This window comes from Gymnoscopelus braueri, assembly GCF_963280865.1.
Source record: "Gymnoscopelus braueri genome assembly, chromosome: 16".
NCBI lineage: Eukaryota > Metazoa > Chordata > Actinopteri > Myctophiformes > Myctophidae > Gymnoscopelus > Gymnoscopelus braueri.
The window spans coordinates 37,752,159-37,774,416 of record NC_137616.1 but is presented as its reverse complement, the minus strand read 5'-3'; the positions used below and the strand labels follow the sequence as shown (position 1 = coordinate 37,774,416).

General features: G+C 40.9%; 2 protein-coding genes across 5 annotated transcripts in view; one reads left to right on the top strand and one right to left on the bottom strand.

Annotated features, from left to right (window-relative positions):
- Positions 1–285: 285 nt before the first annotated feature.
- Positions 286–10,309, bottom strand: ubxn2a (UBX domain protein 2A). Of its 4 annotated transcripts, none has more exons than XM_080453339.1 (7): positions 10,217–10,309; positions 9,296–9,358; positions 8,501–8,612; positions 6,862–6,971; positions 6,009–6,146; positions 3,128–3,289; positions 286–2,313 (listed from the first exon to the last, which is right to left on the bottom strand). In XM_080453339.1, the coding sequence occupies exons 2-7, from the start codon at positions 9,337–9,339 to the stop codon at positions 2,130–2,132; spliced, it is 750 nt and encodes a 249-aa protein (XP_080309465.1). In that variant the 5' UTR covers positions 9,340–9,358; positions 10,217–10,309; the 3' UTR covers positions 286–2,129. The 4 variants fall into 4 exon arrangements, with proteins under 4 accessions (XP_080309465.1, XP_080309466.1, XP_080309468.1 ...); XM_080453340.1 differs by having other exon boundaries at positions 8,501–8,604; positions 10,217–10,293; XM_080453342.1 differs by having other exon boundaries at positions 8,501–8,598; positions 10,217–10,246.
- Positions 10,310–13,647: 3,338 nt separating this feature from the next.
- The window catches only part of atad2b (ATPase family AAA domain containing 2B), a 132,136-nt gene continuing 123,525 nt past the window's right edge, over positions 13,648–22,258 (top strand). Inside the window, exons 1-2 of the mRNA XM_080453753.1 lie at positions 13,648–13,922; positions 21,564–21,730. Of these exons, the coding sequence (XP_080309879.1) occupies positions 13,818–13,922; positions 21,564–21,730 (272 nt within the window). The 5' untranslated portion in view covers positions 13,648–13,817. The remainder of the gene's footprint in view (positions 13,923–21,563; positions 21,731–22,258) is intronic.

Here is a 22,258-nt window from a genome sequence, read left to right as displayed (position 1 = left end):
ACACACGCACACGCACACGCACACGCACACAAAACAATGTGTCACAAATCTAATCACAGTATAAGGGAGAAAAACACAAATGGCTAATTAAATTGGAAATGAACAATTGTAATTTCAACTTGAACTTTATTTGTCCCTAGAGGGCAATTGATGGGATTAAACTCCTTTCACTGCATCCACTTATTGTTTCCTTCTTAGACGTGGTGGCAACAAAGGTGTCTAATTCTTTGTTCCATTAACAGGGAGGCACCATTAATGTCAAGTGTTGAGACACAACTATGTCAGTGTAGTGAGAACTAACATCAGCTACCAGTTAAACGGTTTTGATACCGCCCACAGGTGTGGTAATTCTGGAACTCCCAGTTTTGCTAACTCCTGCTGTGATTTGGCTCCATCCCAAAGCAGATTCCTTCACGCTGATAACATATGCAGGGTTTTTTAGAGGATATTTATTTTAGATTAGTGACAAAAGCAGGTTAAATATGTGGTTTTCAAAATAAATGAATGAAAACATTCATGAAACCGCTGGCAAACAACTAAACATATCACAGATTCACAGTCCTGAATAGTTAGGCAAAGTTGTCATCTCATATCTTGAATACAGATCATTTTGATACATACTGTAAACATCATACATAATGTGATAATTTAATAAACAGACATTATTAGCTTTCGCTGTATTTAGTGCATAAAAGTTAGAAATCACAGTTTAGGAAGACTTGAAGCTTGGTAAGTCAGGAGGATATACAGGCACGTCTGTCAAAATAAAGGAAACAGCAGTGTTGGTGGAATAGCTTCAGTACACCTTGGCATATAATTGGCTAATTTTGTTTTGTCTGTGTATTTATACCATGCTTTATGTGACCAAAACTCCAGGACAAGTTCCTAATATGTGTAAATGTAATTGGGACACCTGTATATAATACCAGTCTTTCACTACAAATTCAGTTATTTATAGTTTTGATGGTGGTGCTGGAAAACGGTAATTTAATTTATGGTTTCCGGGACAGCTGAAGGTGCTACCAAAGACTGAGATGGCAATGTTGTCCACTGCATGGTACCGGCTCAACTATTTTGGTTTTCCATTAGGTAAAACTACCAACTGTAGTACTTTTTATGGCATGGCACCTAGGGGTCTGTCTTGTTTTTTGTGTGAATATTTTTCACATTTTGTGAATTCATTACCGTATGTCAGATCCACAGTCCCACCCTCCCTCCATATTTGGCCAAGACTAACATAATTAAGATGTGTATGTCTGTGTGTCCGCGTCTAATCTTGCAAAACCACTTCATTTATCAGTAAGCTAAGAAAGTAACTGTCCACTGTCCCACCGTCCCAGATTCCAAATGGGTTGAGTCAATATCAAAAGGTCATGTGAAAACACTGCAGACTATTGATTAGTCAGAGAGAATTGTCACAAACAGTGTCATTACATCACGACAGACTCCAATATACTGCATGAAAGCTCCTGAATAAATACTGTGAAATGTGAAATGAATCAATATTGAGCAACTGCAAGGCCTATTTCACACCTAAAATGTTATCAGAAACTGTTTTTTGTTGGACTGTACAAGTAAAATGGATATCGTTCCCAGACAGCATTAGCATTAACTTGTTTAGCACTCTCCTACCAAGAGGGTTGGAGAGCGTCCTACCTGCAGTGCAAAACAAAGTAAAGTCAGTAGAGTCAAGTTGAACCGGTACATTGGAGTGGAAAAGTAGAATGACGGTGGCCATGGTCTAGCTGTTTTTCCTTGTTTTTCTGCTTTTAAAATACCTCATTTGTGTCTAAATTGTCCTTTATTTTGGCAGTTATCTAGTATTTCTGTGCAGTAGGTTAACATTGTCCCCAGTGGAGGAATAAAGTCTATAGGTAACAGCAGGGCATTGGTAGCGTCTGTGAATATGAAGATGTGTGTTATTAACCGAGGGAGTTTCCGACTGGCTGGTGGCAGGGCAGGTAACCCAGGCCAGACGTGAACGTAGAGAGGTATTTACGATGCTACAGCCTCAACACAGCATCCATTGTTGGACGAGGCAGGCAAGGGGGAGTCGTTGCAGTCAGAAGAGGGGGGCGGGTTCAGCAGGGTGAATGAGCATGCCGCGGTGTGTTAAGGGGCCCTGTTGGTCATGAGTGTCCGAAGGGAGACTGTGTGTTCAGGGGTCTCTGGACGATGACTGCCTTGCCCAAGTCTGCCTCCGCCAGACTGAGTTCTACCTCGTTGAGCTCTCGGAAGGGAAGGGATGTTGTCAGGATGAAAGGCGGGCAGGTCCTCTGGCAGCGTGCCACGAAATCCTGAACATCACTGATCCTATAGACAGCCAGACAGACAGAAATAAAATAAAGAATGACTGAATGAGTCTATTTTTAATACTATGCTATACTGAGTTTCATTTTGACTCCTTCTCAATGGCTAAGCGTTCCCAGACAAAACACTCTCCATCAGCAATACACAATTTCTCTTTAAACCACAATGTTAGCGACATCATTTATAATTAACAACAGCCCTACATACATACTATACAAGCTGCCATATGGAGACTTCGCTGCTAACGCACAAGCACTTGCACTAGCTTTGGGTTGAGCTCTCTATGCCTGGTACTAAACCTGTTATATAAACTCTGCATCTCAGTTATGCAATCCCTCTCTGGGGATTTTATAGATCCACCCCATTGCGCCCTCTCAGATTATGTTTTCTGCAGGCCCATGCACTATGGCAGATGATAACATGCACCATGCAGCACTAACATACTCCACAGTCTACAACGCTAGGATAAGGCATTACATCATCTCCAACAGCTGACTGCCTAACACAACCCCCAAACCCCTCCCCCCCACACACACACACACGCGCGCACACACACACACTACAATTCTTATTCTGGTTCTGGAACTATAACTTGACTCAATGCATTACTTATGATTGTGTATGCTGGTAATTTGCCAGCCCCAACCTTTTCTAATGCTGCACTTCTTTTTTAATTCACAAATCCAGTGAATTATTTCCCCATTGTGTGTCTATGGCCTACGGCTGCTTACAGAAATACAGGAATACACATTATTACTACTAGCTCTTGTATTAGATGTATATTAAACAGCTTTAGCCCAGAAAGAGTTGAACACACCGATGTGATAGGTTGAACCTCTGCACTAGCCTCCTGCCGTCGGCCAACCAAATCTGCAGGGAGGTGACAGGGAGGGCGTGGTCCAGTGTTACCATGGGGATAGGAGGAGATTCTCCATCCTCGTGCACAGATGGTGACCTGGCCACCACTCTGGGTGCAACGCTGGGGGAATGGACAGACAATTAAAGATCAGACCGTTAGAGGTCAACGATCACCCTGTACTCCATACTTACACAGTTGACACGATTCACGTTTGGAAATTCCAAGACTCTCAATGCCACACAATGTCTGTCTCTAGCGCTCAGCTTATGAGTTACATGCTAGATGCCTGAAGCAAGAGAGCCACCTTGTGGTGTTGAATAGTATGACATCTTTACAGTACAGTATATCCTACAACTATACAGCATTGATTGATTGAATATTTTATTAAACAGAATTGAATGCAAACAGTACGAGTAAAAGTCTAAAAGGAGCACACAAAAAAGTCCAGTGGACTTGTTTCCATTGAGGTCCTATACTCAATTAATCAACATAGCATAAAAAATAACAACAAAATACAATATCATCACAAATATAAAACACTATATGTACAGAGTAGAAATAGGGGTAATAATAGCAGCTATTGTATGGGAGAATATTTACAATAATATGTAACTAGAGTACTACCAGTGGTGTGTTCTACCGTGTTACGCTATATACGTAGTGTGAACTGCAGAACATTTTCGTAGCCAAGCGTAGCCCTCTACTAACCATTTCATCCATTGAAAACGCGCTAGCGTATCTCCACGACCACGCACATGTCGTGCAGGGAATGATTATCATATCCGTCCGAAAAAATCAAGAACACACCACTGTGTACTACTATGCTTGCACTACTTGCTCTACAATGTATTTGATCTAACACATTTTTACAATATATTGCAATACATAACACTGGAGGTTGTATAAAACAACTATCTAATCTTTAAATACATATCCCCACTGCCACACTGCATTTACGTTTTTAAGCATCTGTCATCCAGACTGACTTTGAAGTCCAACTGTGGAACAAGCTTCACCACAGATCACTTAGGTTACATACACTGATATTAGGGCTACTGTAGGTCAAATCCACAGATCTCGTAAGATTTTCCTGTGATCACAGAGGGCATTAACCTAAACAGAGGTTATGTGCCACGAGGGGTGGAGTGGATGTAGGTTTGTTGCCAGCCGAAAGCTAGAACAGGTGATTCACCACAAATTTGGGTTTGTAGGTTTCCTAAAGAGTAAAATCACCTGGTGGAGTGTTGGGTTGAAAACCTCTATATGGCATATGATTAGGGACCTCTAGATCAGTGGTTCTCACATATTTTCATGTCAAGGACCCCCAAATTGATACATATTTGGCCACGGATCCCCATCTGAAATTATGTTGTGCCAGGGACCCCCATAGGAGAGAGAAGATTTGTGTTTCAAAAAATCAAGATTATTCCACAATGTTTAAGATTTTTCTAAATGTTTCGAAATTAGCAGATTGGCTATTTTCTAATAAAAATAGGGTTTAATTGATTGATTGAATACTTTATTAGTCAGAAATGTAAATAGCACAGAGGTACCGTAAGACATTTAGGCTAAAAGGATAACAAGTCCTGGAGACTTGTTTCCATTGTGGTTCTATGTATTAAATTCATCAACATAGCATATTTACACATTAATACATGTCATCAACAAATACAAATAGCTATATGTACAAAGGAAAAAAAAGAAAACGGTGGCAGTGAATGACACACATCCTTTAAGTTGAATGGGTGATGTCAGGTCATTCCACATTGTGGTGGCAGAGTAGTAGAATGAGAATTGTCCCATGTTTGTTCTAAATTTGGGGGGCACCAGGTCGTGGTTGCTCCCTCTGGTGTTGTTACTGTGGGTGTCACTCACTTTGGAGAAATAGTTAGACAGGTATGAGGGCACTGTCCCGAGTAGGCTGGTCGAACCAATATGTTTTGGGAGGTCTGAAGCTTAGTTTTTAGTGACAATGAGGTGTTGGAGAACCAAGCGGTGCAAGCATAATCAAAATGGCATTGAATGAGGGCTCCAGCTAGAGTCTTGAGAGCACTTTTGTTGACTAAAGAGGAAATCCTGACCAAAATTATTTTAAATGCAATTTTTTCTGTCAGTTCGTTGTCAAGAATATAGCCCAAGTTAAAGTTAAAGGTTAAAGTGGTTAAATTGTTCCACAAATGGAACCCCCCCAAGGGCCCCTGAGGTCCCCCAGACCCCGCTTTGAGAACCACTTCTCTAGGAGTCGCGGCGCAGTGTTTTGGGCCTGAGTTACAATATTATTTATTCATTTCATTGATAAGACTAAGATAGGCTTACAAATCAGCAGGAATCACTGTTTTAATTTCATTTTCTAATACATATTCATATATAAGGCCAACTATGTAGGCTATGCTTTTATTTTAAGATATTCCTTATTTCCAATTTGAAATTGCACTATAAATAAAGTGTGGGGTCACCGAAATATTTCCACTATAAAATGGGGTCATGGAATGAAAATGTTTGATTAACACATTCCCTGCCATTGACGTAGATCTCCGTCTTTTCAAACAGAAAATTCCACAAGAGGGCGTTCTAACGCAACTTAGAAAGGATCCCTCGACTCTGATAGAAGGAATGGACGGATGTGATGTCATCCCAAAACCGTCCCTTCCGTCCACTACTATATTAGGATTTGTAGAAAACACTTCTACTGTAGCTCAGATTCTTATTTTGGTTTTGGTGAAAACGAGGCATTTTCAACGGGCGATAGCAACAAAATGGCCGATGAATGTGTTAAGAGAAGAAGCATGGGTGACTTTATTAAATCTGTCAAAATGAGACTAGCAGGTGTGTATCTCACCTGCCAAGCCGGTACCCTTGCCCACTGAAGGGATGGAAGACTTTCTTTCTGGGGACGTACATCTCCTCCGTCAGATCTTCCACGTTGATCTCCAGCTCCTCCTCCTCCGCTCGGCTTTCCCACTCAGTCGGGAGCTCCCTGAATCATATCAAATCAAAGACCAGGCAAGGTGTATTTTACAGATAAATCAATATGACAAATGAGACCTTTACTATATGCTTTGTCTGGGGCTGTAATCTCTTAGTGTGACTTTTTCACCCTAGGGGACTGATGGGTTTAATTGATTAATTGACTCCATGGAGACAATTAATCAATTATAATAGATTGCTGCTCATGTCTTGTGCTTAAGTCACAGTCAATACCTAAAAGCTTAGACACGAGGAGGCCCTCATGCTCAAGGCCCCATTTATTAAATTACTTTGTTAAAGCTGTTTTGAGAACTTTACTAATATTGGGTTTTAAGGCATTGTTTTCACTCACATAGCCTATACTGACTGACTGAGCTATCGACAGAAAGACTGACAGTGACAGTTAGTCAAACGTTTAGGTTTAAAGACATTAATTTACTTAAATCGGTATCGGTTTCTGCACAAAGAAATAGACCTGCTTTGTGAAAGCACAGTTTAATTGTGACACACTGTGCTGAAAAAACTAAATAAAAAGTTGGCAAACCTTTCCTTCAAACCTGTGTGTGTGTGTGTGTGTGTGTGTGTGTGTGTGTGTGTGTGTGTGTGTGTGTGTGTGTGTGTGTGTGTGTGTGTGTGTGTGTGTGTGTGTGTGTGTGTGTGTGTGTGTGTGTGTGTGTGTGTGTGTGTGTGTGTGTGTGTGTCAAAAACAATGAACTCCAACCCACCCACGTTTGATGGCCTCCAGGAAAACCTGGTTCTCTGGTACTGAGTAGCTGCGAAACTCCTGGTCGTTCACGGTGAAGCCATCCTTCCACAGCCTCACGACCATCTCTGCCTGGAACACAAAGAGAGCCATAACCAGCCCATTGGTCAGTGGTTCGGTTTGCATGCATTGCACTGCACCAGAACCGTCTGAATCTGATCAACACACTACAGAGGTGGAGGTATGCTGCAAATCTGCTGAGGTCATCAACCTCCATACTCAGAGAGTCATAAAGATGTGAAACAGGTGCAGGTAGGCTTGACCACGGTCCCTGATTTCCCTGGATAAATGGAACTACTGCAGTAGTTAACCACATGCACCCTAGTGTCCCTATTCTAGGCGAATCATACTAGGCGAACATTCTGCATAAATTGGCAAACATTCGTCAAAAATAGGTGAACTTTCAGCAAAAATAGCAAACTCACAATGAGTCGTGTTGTGAAGTGTTGTGACTTGTAGATCTGTCACTTTTACTATTTGGCATACAACACAGTATATACGGTTTAAGTGTTTAAGACATGTTCTGGAGCTGTTGAGGGATTTCCTTTTTCTCCACACACACTCCCTTGTTTACGTTCACCAGGGAAACATGAAGGAATGAAAATAGATGAAAAAGAGGACATAATTTATATATTATATAATATTATGGAGCTATAGGAGGTGACATTCAAGTTTCTTTATTGAATCAATCAATATTCAATAATTGCACTAGCATCATGTAGAACTCATCAATATCATCTTTGTACTTCCTGTTTCGATTGACAACTCGACAGGCCAACCAGAGTACCCCGGATACTTCCATCATTTTCTTCTTACATACATGTTGTCATTTTATGTTTTACTTCGATATGATACTGTAGAGAGACAGGAAACCGAGGACAGAGAGAGGGTAGGCATGCAAGGCATGACGGAAGTCAGATTCTAACTTGTGTCCTCACGACTCACAAGGAACATATCGTCGCCGTCGGGCGGAAACCTTGTACCGCCAAAACCGTTACTTTTCAGGAAATTAAAAAAATAAGCTGTGTCCCAAATAATGGATCCAATGTAGTTACTATTTCGTTAAAAGCTCTTGTTAATACTTTTCATTGGTTAAATATTTATAAAACCCACGGACAGACTTAACCAATTTAACTTTCTCTTTCAACATAAAAAATAAATGGCAAAAATGGCCGATCTACAAGCTCACAACTTGTGATCCTTGTAGTTCTGCTATTTTTGCTACTTTAGCGTGACACTCTTGTACGAGGAAATAGGGCATTCGTTTACAAAGGTTTCTGCCCGACAACGACGATAATGGTCTGTGCAATAACTGGCTGAGCCACCAGGAACCCAATGCTCCCATTTTTTTGACACAGGATTCCCAGCTCTCTTGTAAGGAAGCATGGCACGAGGTTATAACATAGGAGGGTCGCGGAAATGCCAATCAAACATGATCTGTACACTACACGCCCCACCAATCATGGGAAGGGTCGAATCATTCGAAATAACGACCTTGTATGGATTAAAAGCTCACACATGATAATGAATTACGTTTTTGTGTGATTGTACAGAAGTGAGTGGGAAGATTAAATACGGTGGATGTTCTACATCCCCCTGACCTTTGAACTCCCTGAGGCATCATTGCAGATCTTCTCCACCTCTTCTAGAAGGTCCTCTACCGAGAAGGTACGCCTCATCGAATCCTCCTCCTCTTCCTCTGCACCTTCAACCCTTTAGGGGAGAGCTGAGGTCATTATTCTAATTTAGTCCATTATTTAATTCAGACAATCAATGGGAGATCGATTAGACTGAACCACAATTTGACAATAGGCTACAGGCAGAATTCTAATTATGTGACATTTACCAGCTGCATTGGCTGAATGTTCCATTTACAACCACACATTGTACTGCTGGTACAATGTGTATCAAAGTGATGAAAAAAAATATATAATAATAATAATAATAATAATAATAATAATAATAATAATAATAATAATAATAATAATAATAATAGGAACTCAAAATAATGTGAAACTTTCTCAAAATATATATCAAAATGAGAAACTTTCTCTCTAAGTAAGACTAATATTATAATGCCTACCTCATACTACAAAAATAACGACTCAGTATCTTTAAATGACTTAATAGCCTAACCTATATCAAACTGAGACACTTTAGAACACAAAATGATTATAATTACTATTATTGTTATTATTAGGCTATTAGCCTTTTATTATTGTTCTTATTATTCGGGGCTTATAGCAGAACACAACAGGGAGAATGAGTCCATACTGGAAAACTGTATAACCATGAAAGGACAATTCTTATGTCCAAATATAGCCATTATAATCTAATTATAGCTAATTGACCCAAATATTGTATAGGCTGAACCGAGAAAAATACATACAACTCACCAGTTTTCATCTTTCTCATTGCCTATTGTGCCTATGTCTTTCATGATGTTCTGTGTTTTCCATCTAAAAGAGGAAACAAGTTGCAGCTTGGAAAAAATGTGCAAGGCAAGCAATGTGAGATGTCAATCATCTAATCCAGTGGTTCACAAACGTTTTAGTTGGAGACCCAAAAGGGGAATTTGATGTCTTGCAGGAGGGCCCGGACCCAAACTAGTGAAAGTAGCAGATCTACAAGCTCACAACCTGTCATGATGCGACAGGTTGTGAGCTTGTAGATCGTCTATTTTCATTAGGCTACTCCTTAAAGGTTTCTTTCTTTTTTTCCCTCATATATGAAGTTCTTTTGAAAAATGCTTGAAATTCTTTTTCTCTCTGAAAATGTTTGATTTTACTTTTTTTCCCCCATTATTTGAAATACATATTTTTTAAATTGTAAGGAGAAAAAAAAAGGTGAAAAAGGGATGTTTACTCGCTACTCATAATAATGTGTCCGCGACCCATATACATGGATCCCAACCCAGTGCTTGGGAAACACTGATCTAATGATAATCAACCCGATCATTGATGATGATGATGATGATGATTGATCGCTGTCATGCCTGATAGCGCAGGATCATTTCGCTGTTGTTTCACATTCACATCGGCACCATGTTATAGGCCGGATACAACACTGTCTCATATAAAAGGGGTGCCAGCTAAAAAAGCATTTTAACAACATGTGTTAAAATCATCGCCCATCGAGCAACAAACATGTTTCTTACATAAGGGGGCGGTAACAGTTGCATGCTCAGTGGCTACTGGCGTAAACGCGTTGCATATTGGCGATAATTAAGGCCATCATAACGCAAACGGATCAAAACACATAGCCTATGAACAAACACATGCCTGTATCTAACGTTAACATCAAATACTGATTTTTACCAGATCGTATTTTCTCAGCAATCCGAGCTCTGGGTACAGCTGTGCAGCAGCCGTAAGTTTTTAGGGCAGCAGTCTTCTGACTGCTGAGCAATAAATGACGCAGGCCACTGTTTCCCAAACGGTGGGTCGAGACCTTATAACTCTATGGTCGAGACCCACCTTTGGGTCTCGACACACACACACACAAAGAAGAAGACATATTTAAAAAGTTTTTAAAGGGTTTAAACAAAAACAATCTAAACTTCTCATCAATTAAAAAATCCAACATTTTTCAAAAGTATTTTTCACTATTTTCACTTTTGGGTCACGGGCAAACGTCTAATTTCTCTTTTGGGTCTTGAGCTCCTTTATACAGTCTATGGTCTTGAACACACACGGCATCAGTGGTTCCCTAACCTTTTAGCTCAAGAGTCTTGAGCTAAAAAGTTAGGGAACCACTGATGCCGTCTGTGTTCAGCAACTGCCGTGATGAAGCTGAAAAACACTGCTGACCTCAGCATTCAGCAAGTTTTCTCACACTGCACTTGCTCACCTAAATGGGCTTATCTAAGTAGTTAAATTAATCATAGTTTTTGCTATATTGTCATTGAAATGACAAATTAAAAAGGTTTGGGCCATATAGGCTACAGGCAAAGAAGAAGGGAACGAAATAACGAATGATGTAACATTGGCCAACCAACCCGGTCCCCACCCCAACCCATTTTTCTCAACACATTGTGAGCTTGTTGATCTGCTATTTTCAAGAGATTGTATTTCATGAAGAACTTCTGAAATGGGACATATACTCCAATCAATGACTACTATTACTTTTGGTACATTATAAGTATATTTTGAGGCCAATACTTTTGTACTTTTACTCAAGTAAATTTTGAACACCAGACTTTACTTAAGTAAAACATGTCACTACTTCCACCACTGGCCACACCATTAGGACAGGCAGAGAATAGGTCAGGATTGTTCTCCCTGTGTCAGCATCGGAGGTAAAGGTATAACCAAAGGGTATAACATGATACCTTGGTGTGGCCACCTTGTCCACTCGTTAGCTATTTATTACGATAGTACTACAATATTAATAAATATTTTTAGGGTATGTGCAATAGTCAATGACTTGGTCTTAAATGTTCTGCAAGCCTTTTCTGATTAATTGTAGCCAGTGTTTTTGTGGCATTATCACATTGTCGCTGTCTATGGTGCTGAAGGGCTGCACCATAGATAGACAGATCAAAAGTAGGCCTACTTCAACATTGTTGCTCATTGTTTTCTGTGTTGACATGGCATTGCACTTTAAACTCCGCTCACAGAAAAGTGAAAACTAAAGTATATTCTGTTTGCAAAACTAAAGTATATTCTGTTTGCAGCATACATAGTCTAAATAGAAACACTTCTATTTAGTCTTATTTTGTATGTAATTAGACATGCAAGAATGTCTTCTTTATTTTAAAAATATACAAATAAAATAAATAAAAGTAATAGATAACAGTATTATATTTTTCTCATTCAATGTAGCCACTGTTTTACGAACACTGAGAAATAGTTTATTGTCAGTCTAGCTCACGTCTAGCCTGCAAAATGCACCTGCCGGGTGTTACACCGACATTGGTCATCTACTGAATTCTGTGACAGCATAAGCCGCTGTTTTGCCATTTCAGCAAATTCATTGGTCGTCAGATCATGACCGACGTTGAAGAACGATTAAAATGTGACATACATCCAGGGTTGAGCTGAAGGGGGTGCTACGGGGGGTCGTCGACCCCTTAGTTCCCAGGCTGGGGGCTCGCGCGAACACTCACCGTCAGCCACCCGCGAGCCGTCAATCATTAACACAACAACGCACCGTCAGGGTCGAGCTATATTATACCTCTATGGGGGCGAGCCGTCTTTAACACCTTTAACAATGGCCTCAACCTGGCTGCTTTGCATAACATTAAAGCCATGGAGTGTGAAAGGGTTAATCGCTTAGCAGAGGACAAGAGCTAGTAGCCTGCCAGACACTCACAAACTTATCCCTGTCTAGCTCTGGTCCATAGCGTTAGAAGGAGTTCTCCTTAACGTTATGGTACTTTCGATTCTTTCCCCTCGCACCACGGTAGCGCAGCCTCTCGTCTGTAGTAAAAATAAAAAATACACTTTTGGTACTCACCAAAACAAAGACGGTTTAATGGAGTTGAAAGCCTATTCTACTAAGTGGGAACACTGTGAGCCCCCACCTCACGTCTAAAATACACTTTTTGGCCAGAAAAGAAAATATTTCACCGGAAGGAAGAATCTGGTCAATAGGACAATTCCATTGACCAGATCTGTAGAGGGCACTGTGGAGTAACGAAAAACAGTTTTTAATTCCGGTGAAATATTTTCTTTTCTGGCCAAAAAGTGTATTTTAGACGTGAGGTGGGGACTCACAGTGTTCCCATTTAGTAAAGTAGGCTTTCAACTCCATAAAACCGTCTTTGTTTTGGTGAGTAGCAAAAGGGTATTTTTTTTATTTTTTACTTGTTTAAAAAAAAACTGTTTTAAAAGCAATGTAAGTCTTTAAAAAAAAGTTATTCAAGTAAAGACAAGTTGATTGATTATTTTAAGTACTTATGTGTGGGTGAATATATGTAAAGGGCTTTTATATAAAAAAAGGAAAATAATGTTGCTATGTTGGATATGGAGGCATGTTGCTATGTGCACATGCCTGCGCGCGCATGTGCCCGCGCGCGTGCACGTGCGCGCGCACGTGACGTCATAAAATATAGCCCCCTTAGTTAAAAAATCCACAGCTCACCACTGCATACATCCATGTTCAAAATACATCTCAAGACAATTGGTATTTCATGGCTGTCCATTTCTAAATCCAATGTGTAAATGCCTGGCAATAATAAAAGTGTTTTTTCAGCTTTTCCCCCTCAGCTTCCAACAACCTCAAATACCCACACCACATATTTTCACATCGCCATTCACATACCTTCTTACGAGATCCAGTAGAACTAGTAAGACAAGTAATTTTTTGGTTGTGCTCTTGGGTGTTATACGCTCTGAAAATAGCAGATCTACAAGCTTGACGCATTGTGAGCATGTAGTTTATTGTAGATCGGCTATTTTAAGAATGCAACTTAGAGTAAAATCAGGCATTAGGACACCATCAAGGCCTGCCAAAAACAAATGTCGACAAAATCAACTGTAAACTTATAGTCGACTAAGATCGTATGATATTTAGTCGACTAAAACTAGACTAAAACTAAAACATTTCAGATGACTGAAATATGACTAAAACTAATTTTAATTTTATTCAAAAGACTACGACCAACTAAACGCTGTCAAAATGAACACTGTCCCAGTTACATTTTCACAGCAAGAGGCGCTCATTCCGTAGTCGCAGAATTCTGATAGAGTCACCAATGTCGGCGTAACACCACCTCAACTGGCGAACCCTGCTGGCTGACAGCAGAGAGAGCAGCAGACTTGCAGAGAGCGACAAGAGAAAGAGAAATGGCGGCGCCCCGATGCTACTGAGCCCCACTAAAAAGGAAAAGGAAGGCAGTGTTTGAGGAAGAAGCGGTTTGTTAGAGAGAGACTGAGTAAAAGGGGGGAAAAAAGGAATAAAAGACAAAAAAAAAACATGGTGAACACCAGAAAGAGGTCGCGACCGACCGGCAGTCCCTTCATCTCTTCGAGGACCCGGTCCTCTGCGAGAATAAACGAGCCCAACTCTGAGGAACATCATGTAAGATAAGAAGCAGCTTCGTTTAGACTTAAGAGTCGTTTCGCTCGACAAAAATAGTGTCAAGATATTTGTTTTGCAGTTAAAAAGATGTGTTATTTTTTAAAGGAAATTGGTTATTTTTGTCGAGCGGCAGGCTATAAATGAGTAAATATGAGCCGGTGGCTCCCTTTTCTTTGACACCGGGGCTACTGCTAGCTGGCTGTGGCCTTCAGGTTGTTTCATAGTGAAATATTAACAACAAACACCAGTTTTCTAGCCGTGACACCGACTGAATCTGGTAGACGGGCGATAGTTGTGTTGAATGCATTGTCATGAGCTTGGGTTTTGCTTTAAAATGCGTTACACTGGTCCATTCTTTGCAGACTGGTGACTCGTGGCTACTAGCTGCAAGTTGAGCTTCCTTTGTGTGTGTTTGGGTAATTCTTTTGCCCCGCCTTGGTGTCTTATTGTCTATGAAAGAATGACTGCTCCACAGGGGAGGACACGGTGCGTGTTAGCTGCACCTTCTTAAAATGGGAACGTTGTTATTATTTTGCTGATGTGTGGTAGAAGGCAACGTTAAGCCATCATTTAGGATGTTGGAGCTAGCTGACCGGCTAGGTTGTTGTGGGGGAAGGGACTGGGAGTACAGGTTCACTCAGTTGGCTGGCCCACCTCCTTTATTTAGCTTTAGGAAGGTTGAACTGGATGAACTATGTTGTTATTTAATGCCCCCCCCCCCACCACTGTACGTCGTGTTATTTGACACATAGGTTGAAAAGGGTACGCAAGACAAAAGCTAAAGCTTTTATTAGATATTGCAGTGTTTATGTTGTGATCCTCTGACCTGGCTCAGTGACAGTCTTTGTCTTAAAATGTAAACAAACATTGAACTTGTTGAGGACAGGAAGCCATGTTTGCTGTGAGACACACAACAAGGCGGCTAAGGCCTGACATATTTTATTGCCCTATTAAGATTATTTATTTGAATCGACTTGTCGAAGTCTTTAGCTTTTAATGGGCCGTTTGGCAAAGTTTTGTGCATTGAGGTTTGAACTGGGGTTGAGGAGGTGCTTCAGAAGTTTGAGTCTTGCTGCCATGGCTTGTGTCCAGTTGAGCCAGCCTTGCTGATAACAAATAAAATATAGCCTTTGTTTATGGTAAATTTAGTTTTTTTTTTATTTCGATATTTTTCACACAATGGATGTGCTTTTTTCCCCATAGGATTTTAAAGGTTGTTTAATACATCAAGCACTGGCTAATTTTTATTAAGTTTTCTTTTATGTTATTGACTTGGTTGTTGCCACAATCACATCCCTAAAACAGAGAAAATAATTTGGATGGATGTATGAATTAAAGGACTAAGATGCACCTTACTAAAATTCACCTGTGCTCGTCTATCTATATGTGTAATGCACCTGATGTTGTTTTTGTCCTGTGTTGTTGCATGGAAACAGACAAACCCCTCCCCAGACATTGCAGACAGGTGTCTGTGTGACAGCAGTGTGGAGATGCTGTCATGTCAGTGGGGAAGTTAAAGCTTATAGAGTGTGAAGGACATGTAGCATCAAGGGCAAGTTGCTCACTGTTATGATTCATCAAGCAGTCTTATCTCAGGCTTCCTCTGTTCCTGCTTCCTTCCTTGGAGTTGTAAAATAACACTTGCTTTTTTTTTCAACCTTGAAGTCTGTTTGGCTTGATGTCCCCATTCACATTTTTGGTGAAGGTTGAATACTGACGAACCTTCCATTTTATACTCATAGAAATGTAAATAAGTGATTGCCTTGTACGTTTTTTGATAGGCTCTTTGTTTCAACATAACAAGTCTGGCCTAGTGGAAACTGGTATTGTGCTCTGATTGATTCGGGCCAAATTTTGTTGGACTTATCTCGCCCCTTACGCTCTGAGCCCTGCATGTTACACATTATAATGTCCCCTTAGAAACCAAGCATGTTATTTCATTGATGTTGGTAATAGTAAAGATTTGCCAAGAATACGTCTTAAATACTGTATTTGAAACAGTGATGGCTATGGTAAAGCCTGGAGTTTTATCTGTGGCCCTTCATCTGTAGGGAGTTAACAAAGGGGAGTTGCATGAGAAAGCCAGGCTTTTAGTGACCGTTCATATCCATCATGTAGGGTCAAGTGAGGTTGTTGCAAGGCAGAAGAATAGATGGGTTCGTTGCCAGTGGTTACAGGACCGGAGACACACTGTCATCTTGAAGTATATAGAGTCTAGACTATGTTCAGTACTCAACAATGTTCTATCTGTACACATAACCTTTTCTAGCTGATCGCTAAATAAATACCTCCAGGTTGTGGAAACCGTATCTGTTCTGTCTCATCTTAATTTCTCACTCCCCATGCCATTTGTCCCTAATCCCTATGAGATTTCTGAGCAAGGCCTGATTTATGCTTCTACCATGAGGTACCTATGGCATAGCGAGTGATTTCTATTTCTACCTCCTTTACCTATTGACTGTCGTATAACTGCCACAAAGCTACATAGCAGTGTTGTGCATCTACAAAAAAAAACTAAAGAGATCATGTTTACATTCTCTCGACTCGTATTCACTTTTTGGTACATAATCAGATTGGTATGACGCTGGTGAATTTAAGCTTTGTACTGCAAATTGCTTTGATAGACTAATCGCTGCCTAATTATTTGAGCCGCCTGCAAGCAATACAATACATGATGGCTAGATTGGCTACCTTACATTAATCACTAAGGGAAATAAAGTACCTTGTGCACACAGCTGTTAGGTTGAACTTAGGTTAGGTGATCATTGACCACACACTCACTGTACAATATCGGGCGTCTTGGTGTTGTCAGAACTTGTCACAGACAAATTTCCACATTGCTGCAAAAATGTTTGTAAGGGTCTTGGGTCGTTCAGTCTAATAGGATTAAAAAAACGTTGATGCACAACTCAGGCTATGACTGAGTTCTGATAGTGTCAGAAATGTTGTGCCATCACTGCAGTGTGGCTGGTCAAGGCAAGACTGTTGCTTACATTAAAAATAAAGGAATGACCATTGTTTGTGTACCGTTTACAGAAACGGCTAACTTCACTGGACAAAATACTGTACATTTTATAGGTTTCATGTTTTCAAGCACTGGGAATCAGTTGCTATCTGCTAGACTACAGTATGTGCAGACAGTTGTTTATTGATAAATGGTTGGAGAGTGGCATCCAGATGCTGAAGGGGTAAAGTACCTGCCCACCATCGTGGAGACTGGGGTTCGATTACACTGTGGTGCCTCCCAAGACAATTTCCCCATGTTCACAGACTCCTACAGGTTCGTCAGGGTGCTTAAGTGAAAGGATTAACTTAAAATGGCCTGTGCTCTAGGGATGTAACAGACTCCGAATTTTCATGGTAGAACTGGGTTCAGCAGTTCAGTATGACAATTAAATGGTATGTATGTCACAGATAAAAAATAAAGATAAAATCCAGGGAAATATGACATGAATGACCTTAAGGTACACATCTTTAGAAATGCCTAGACCACCACCACCAAAAAAAGACTCAGTATTCAAATGTCATGATTGTTTTGATAGAAGGGAGATCATAGAAGGAATCATTTGAATTGTGCTTGAATTGTTTTTGGGGCATGGCTTTGGTCAGCGGTGATAAGGGTGTATTTTTAACCCTGATTGTCCACTGTGAAATAACCACGAAAAAAAAGACTCAACTGATTTTTTTTTCTAAAAGATTAGTTTTTCCGCTTTTCTGCCTTTTTATTGATAGTTTTCAGTGAAGATGGACAGGAAGAGAGAGAGAGACCGGGAGAGACAGGCAGCAAAGGTCGTTGGGAGTGGGACTTCAGCCCGCGACGCACTGTCAGGCTACATTAGAACCTAAGTGCCCGTACCGCTAGGCCAGCGATCCGGGAAACAACTCAAAGATTCTGTCACCGCCTGATGATTCAACTATTGGACTTTCAGGGTGCTACTGTGCTCCAATTTTTTTGTTACAGTTTGAGAATTTAATGCCTCATCAGGTTTGAATAATAGTTCAACTTGAAATTTCAAATGAAAAGTGGCAGCCGTATTAGCTCGCTAGTGCTTATTGCAAAAGGCTAATGCTGAGCAGGGGTTTGCTGATGTCAGCGATTTCTGTATTTGCCGGTCACATTCAGTAACAGAAAAGACAGGAATAATTTGTCAAGTTAAGTGGGAACTGGGGAGTTTCAGACTGGAACTTCCCAACCAGAGCGTTTAACAAAGTCAGCTTACTTACTAAAATGCTGTTAAAACATTTCACTATCAATGTTGCCATATTGTTCTTGTGTTTACATGACGTCAGAGTACTATATCGGAGATGTTGGAGCTCTGAGGAAGTCCTAAAGTTCTGACCTGGAATTATGGGTTGGAGGACCGTTAATGTGGATCTATAACCACTTAAACCCTATATACTTCGTTCACTGGGGTCGCCCAGGGGTCTGTACTTGACCCCCTCCCTTTTCCCCCTACACTAAATCTCTTTGCCCTAACTCTTTGCCTATTATTGTAGTATATGTTAGCCTATTATTATGGCATGCCCAGAATAGGGATGCTAAGCAACATTTCATGTGGTTAATACTTAGTGTGTCTGCTACTTACTATAGATGTGCTTATCGTACAATCCCATCAGGAGGGCTTGTCACAATGATTACATAATCGCCTAATCACAATTATTTAGATAAAAGCAATAATTTTGCATAATCGTCATAATCATTTCAATGTTGAAAAATGTTCATACATTTTCAAACATTTCCAGAAATAGAAGATATAATATACCAGCTCACAGCGTGATGCGACGTGTTGTGAGCTTGTAGATTTCCACTTTTTGGTATAAAATGATTACATATATCAGTCGGTGCATTGTATATTTAAGTAATTAGTAATATCTGCCCTGTGAATTTTTTTGTTTATGAAGCCAAACATCCTCCTATAATTCGACAAAGCTCTGTGTGGTTGGTGAGCCCAAAATCTCTTCTGCCCGGTTCTCCTCAGTGTGGCTTGAGCAATTGATCTGAATTAGCACACAGCCATTCACCATTATGTGCACGAAACAGCGAAGCCTGTTTTTCGCTTTCCCCAAATGTCCGCTGTTTATTAGAGTTTTTGTGTTCGCTGGCTCCCGGGTTGCCAAATCATGTGCGCATATCCCCCCACTGGTATGGTCTAGTTAGTAAATGTAATTTATCTTTAAATGTTACAATGGTCAACGCCCAAAACACAGTTAAATTGATAATCACAATTATTTGTATGACAATTAATCGTCAAGTAAAATGATATGATCGTGACAGCCCTACCATTGGCTTAGAGCGATGCTTGCCACTTTAAAGGAGTAGTTCACCCAAGAAATTACTTATTTTCCATCAATTACACACCCCATGAAGCCTTGAATTCATGGAGATTTTTCTGTTTTTGTCGCATTCCCGAGCCAATAATTTGATGACTGGCGGAGACTCAAAATAAAATGCAGGTCATTTGAGTCTGCTACCGCCTCCTTGATGACGCCTCCGCCAGTCATCAAATTATTGGCTTAAGAATGCGACAAAAACAAAGAAACATCCATGAATTCAAGTTTCCATGGGTGACTAATCGATAGAAAAAAAGTATGTTTTGGGGTTAACTATCCCTTTAAACCAGCAATGCTGTGTCAACAGGTCCTTAGAATGGCTCGTTAAAATAATGTGGTTTCTTCATTGACTGTTACAATTTACATTTTAATTAATGAAATCAAAACATGTATCATGTTATGAATTTTCTAGGCAATTATTGCTTTAAGATTGGATAGGAGAATGTATAGAGTCAGTAACCGAGGATAGAGAGAGGAAAGACGTGCAACACATGAATCAAGCCTGGAATCATTGTGGCCATATGGTTGGCGTACTATCCACTCACCAACGCCAAGTGTGTGTCAAGAATCATATATATGCTATATTTTTTCCTAAGATTTTTATCTGGTATTTTATGCTGATCGTCAGATTCAAACCTGGGTCCTCATGCTCACTAGGAGTATAATGGTCTGTGCACTAACTGGCTGAGCCACCAGGCACCCCCGAAGAATCATACAGGAAACCAAAGCAATGGTTGTAATCTCAAAGAATGGGTTCCTAGATAGTCTGCTGGATTGTAAAAATGTTATAAGGCATGCCACCGGCAACTGACTTGCTAAAGTTAGTAACGTTAAGTCTGCACTGTAACTTTCATGGACTACCGGGGATTCGCACCCCGGTCCCCCGATCAAGTGCTGAAATGTTTACCACTGAGCCAATAGAGCACACCTGTTTGTTTGCTCAGGGGAGATATTGGCCCTCATTTATCAACGGAGCGTATAAACCGGCTTATATTTTTCCATATATTCGGCCGTACACCAACGTCGAAGTCACATTTATCAACGAATCCTACGAATCCAATCCTGGCGTACATCAGGTCGGAGCTTTTATAAATCTCACGTCTGAAAACGAGCGTCATTTAAATAACACGCCCTTAAATATTCTCAAAACGCCCCGATTTTACGACATGAAGAAGAACCAGAATACGACCAAAGACATCAAAAGCCAATAAGAAAGAGTTTCCCCCGATCGCCTCGCCACACACGCACACGCCCCTCTCTCTCTCACACACACACGCCTGCCCAGCTGTGTTTTTCATGTAATCCGTACAGTAGCGGTACAATCTTTGTCAAGTAGGCTTGTAGCCTACATAAATGACATATTATGATACCAATCACATCGCCATGAATGGAATACGTTTGTATATCAATTTATTTAACCCATACCGAGCAGTGCACGTTCGAGTTACACTAAAATAAAGCCGTGATGTAGGCTATTCCCATTTCCCAGTGAGACTCGGACTGTCGGACGGGCGAATCCCCTCCCACTCCGCATTAATGAGAGATAGCCTGGAGAGAACATTAATGGATGAAGGCTGGTGTGTGTTGGACCATGGGTTAAATGTCTGATCTACCGGTGGCCATGAAAATATACCAGCAGCGCCGCTGCACCGGTCTAAACTCCCGAGCGCTCGTATATTTTGAAAATAGCAGATCTACAAGCTCACAACACGTCGCGATGCGACGCTGGCTTGTGAGCTTGTATATCTGCTATTTTCAATGCAGCCAGATCTACAATCTTATCTGAATGACTGTTAAAGCAAAAGCAGTTTGTTTAAATTACTTTATAAAATGTTATATTTTCACAGGGATTATTTATTAGTGTAGATATACATTTATGAGTGGATTATGTGTCCAGATGCCTGTCAGACAGTCAGACAATGCTGATCCGCAGGTCTAGGATGGAATAAACGGGTGCAGCCAACGTCAACAACTGGTCTCTACCAGACGTGAGATCTCAGCCTACGGTAGGATGAATCCAACGTCAGGATATATTGATAAATGCCTAAAGGTGCGGTGATCTCGCCTTACGCCCCTTAATTGGGCTGCACCGCGTTGATAAATGAGGGCCATTGAATTTGTATCCTGTGGTAGTGGTCAGACCCTACCACAGGATCTACAAGCTCCTAATGCTATTTTCGGTGCGACACCAGCGTGCAACTAAAAGCTTTACTTGCTCGCTCAAACCGTTCCTTTTAAAGTTGCGTCTTTCTGCTCATCCGATTCTCTTGCCCTTCTGACTTTAGTTTGTGCTATCCCTCTGTTCTACAGAAAGAACCTAGCAGTGATGTGAGCAGTTCCAGCAGTCCACGGTTAACCCCCGCCACCAAGAGGACCCGTAGACAGATTAACTCCACCCCCAGCTCTAGTGACACTTCCCCCTCTCCTCAGACCAAAGCCCAGAGGGTCAGCTGGGACATTCCCACCTACCGTACCAGGTAAGACAGCGCAACATTTACATACCTTGTGCTTTTTCCAGATAATTTGTGTGATGTCTGCCATCTTTTTTTGTCATCCCAGATGAAATTTCCACATCATAACATAAACATGGCAAAATTATTTTAAGTGTCTTGGGTCGGTCAGTGTGACACGGTCAAGAACGGCCATCTGTGATCCCATCCACGCCATCATAGGCGTCATGATGGAATTCTGGCAATGTCAGAAATGTTGGGCCATGTTCGTGTTCTGGTGCTCCAATTGTCAATGAGAGACTGTTATATAATGGGGATGGGCATTTATTTCCCTCTTTTTAAAAATGTTGAGTAGCCAATCATTTTTTTTACCCATTTCTCTCCCCAATGTTAGACGTTATGTCAATTACTTCCTCCCCACACACATTTCTGTGTTGTATCCTACTGACTCACCTGCCAGTGAGGAGCCCCCACCGGGAGGACGTAGGGCCTTCCTCCTACTCCTCCTGCCCAACACTCCCTGCTGACAGGTGCCGCCCCAGCTTGTAGGAGTAC

Bases quoted from the DNA above. Each gene is read 5' to 3' on its own strand.
- ubxn2a (XM_080453339.1), bottom strand. From the start codon at position 9,339: ATGAAAGACATAGGCACAATAGGCAATGAGAAAGATGAAAACTG. The intron at 6,972-8,500 runs GTCAGGGGGATG...TTTGTGTTCCAG, and splicing joins ATGCCTCAGGGAGTTCAAAG to GCAGAGATGGTCGTGAGGCT. The intron at 3,290-6,008 runs GTGAGATACACA...CCATTCCCCCAG, and splicing joins CAAGGGTACCGGCTTGGCAG to CGTTGCACCCAGAGTGGTGG.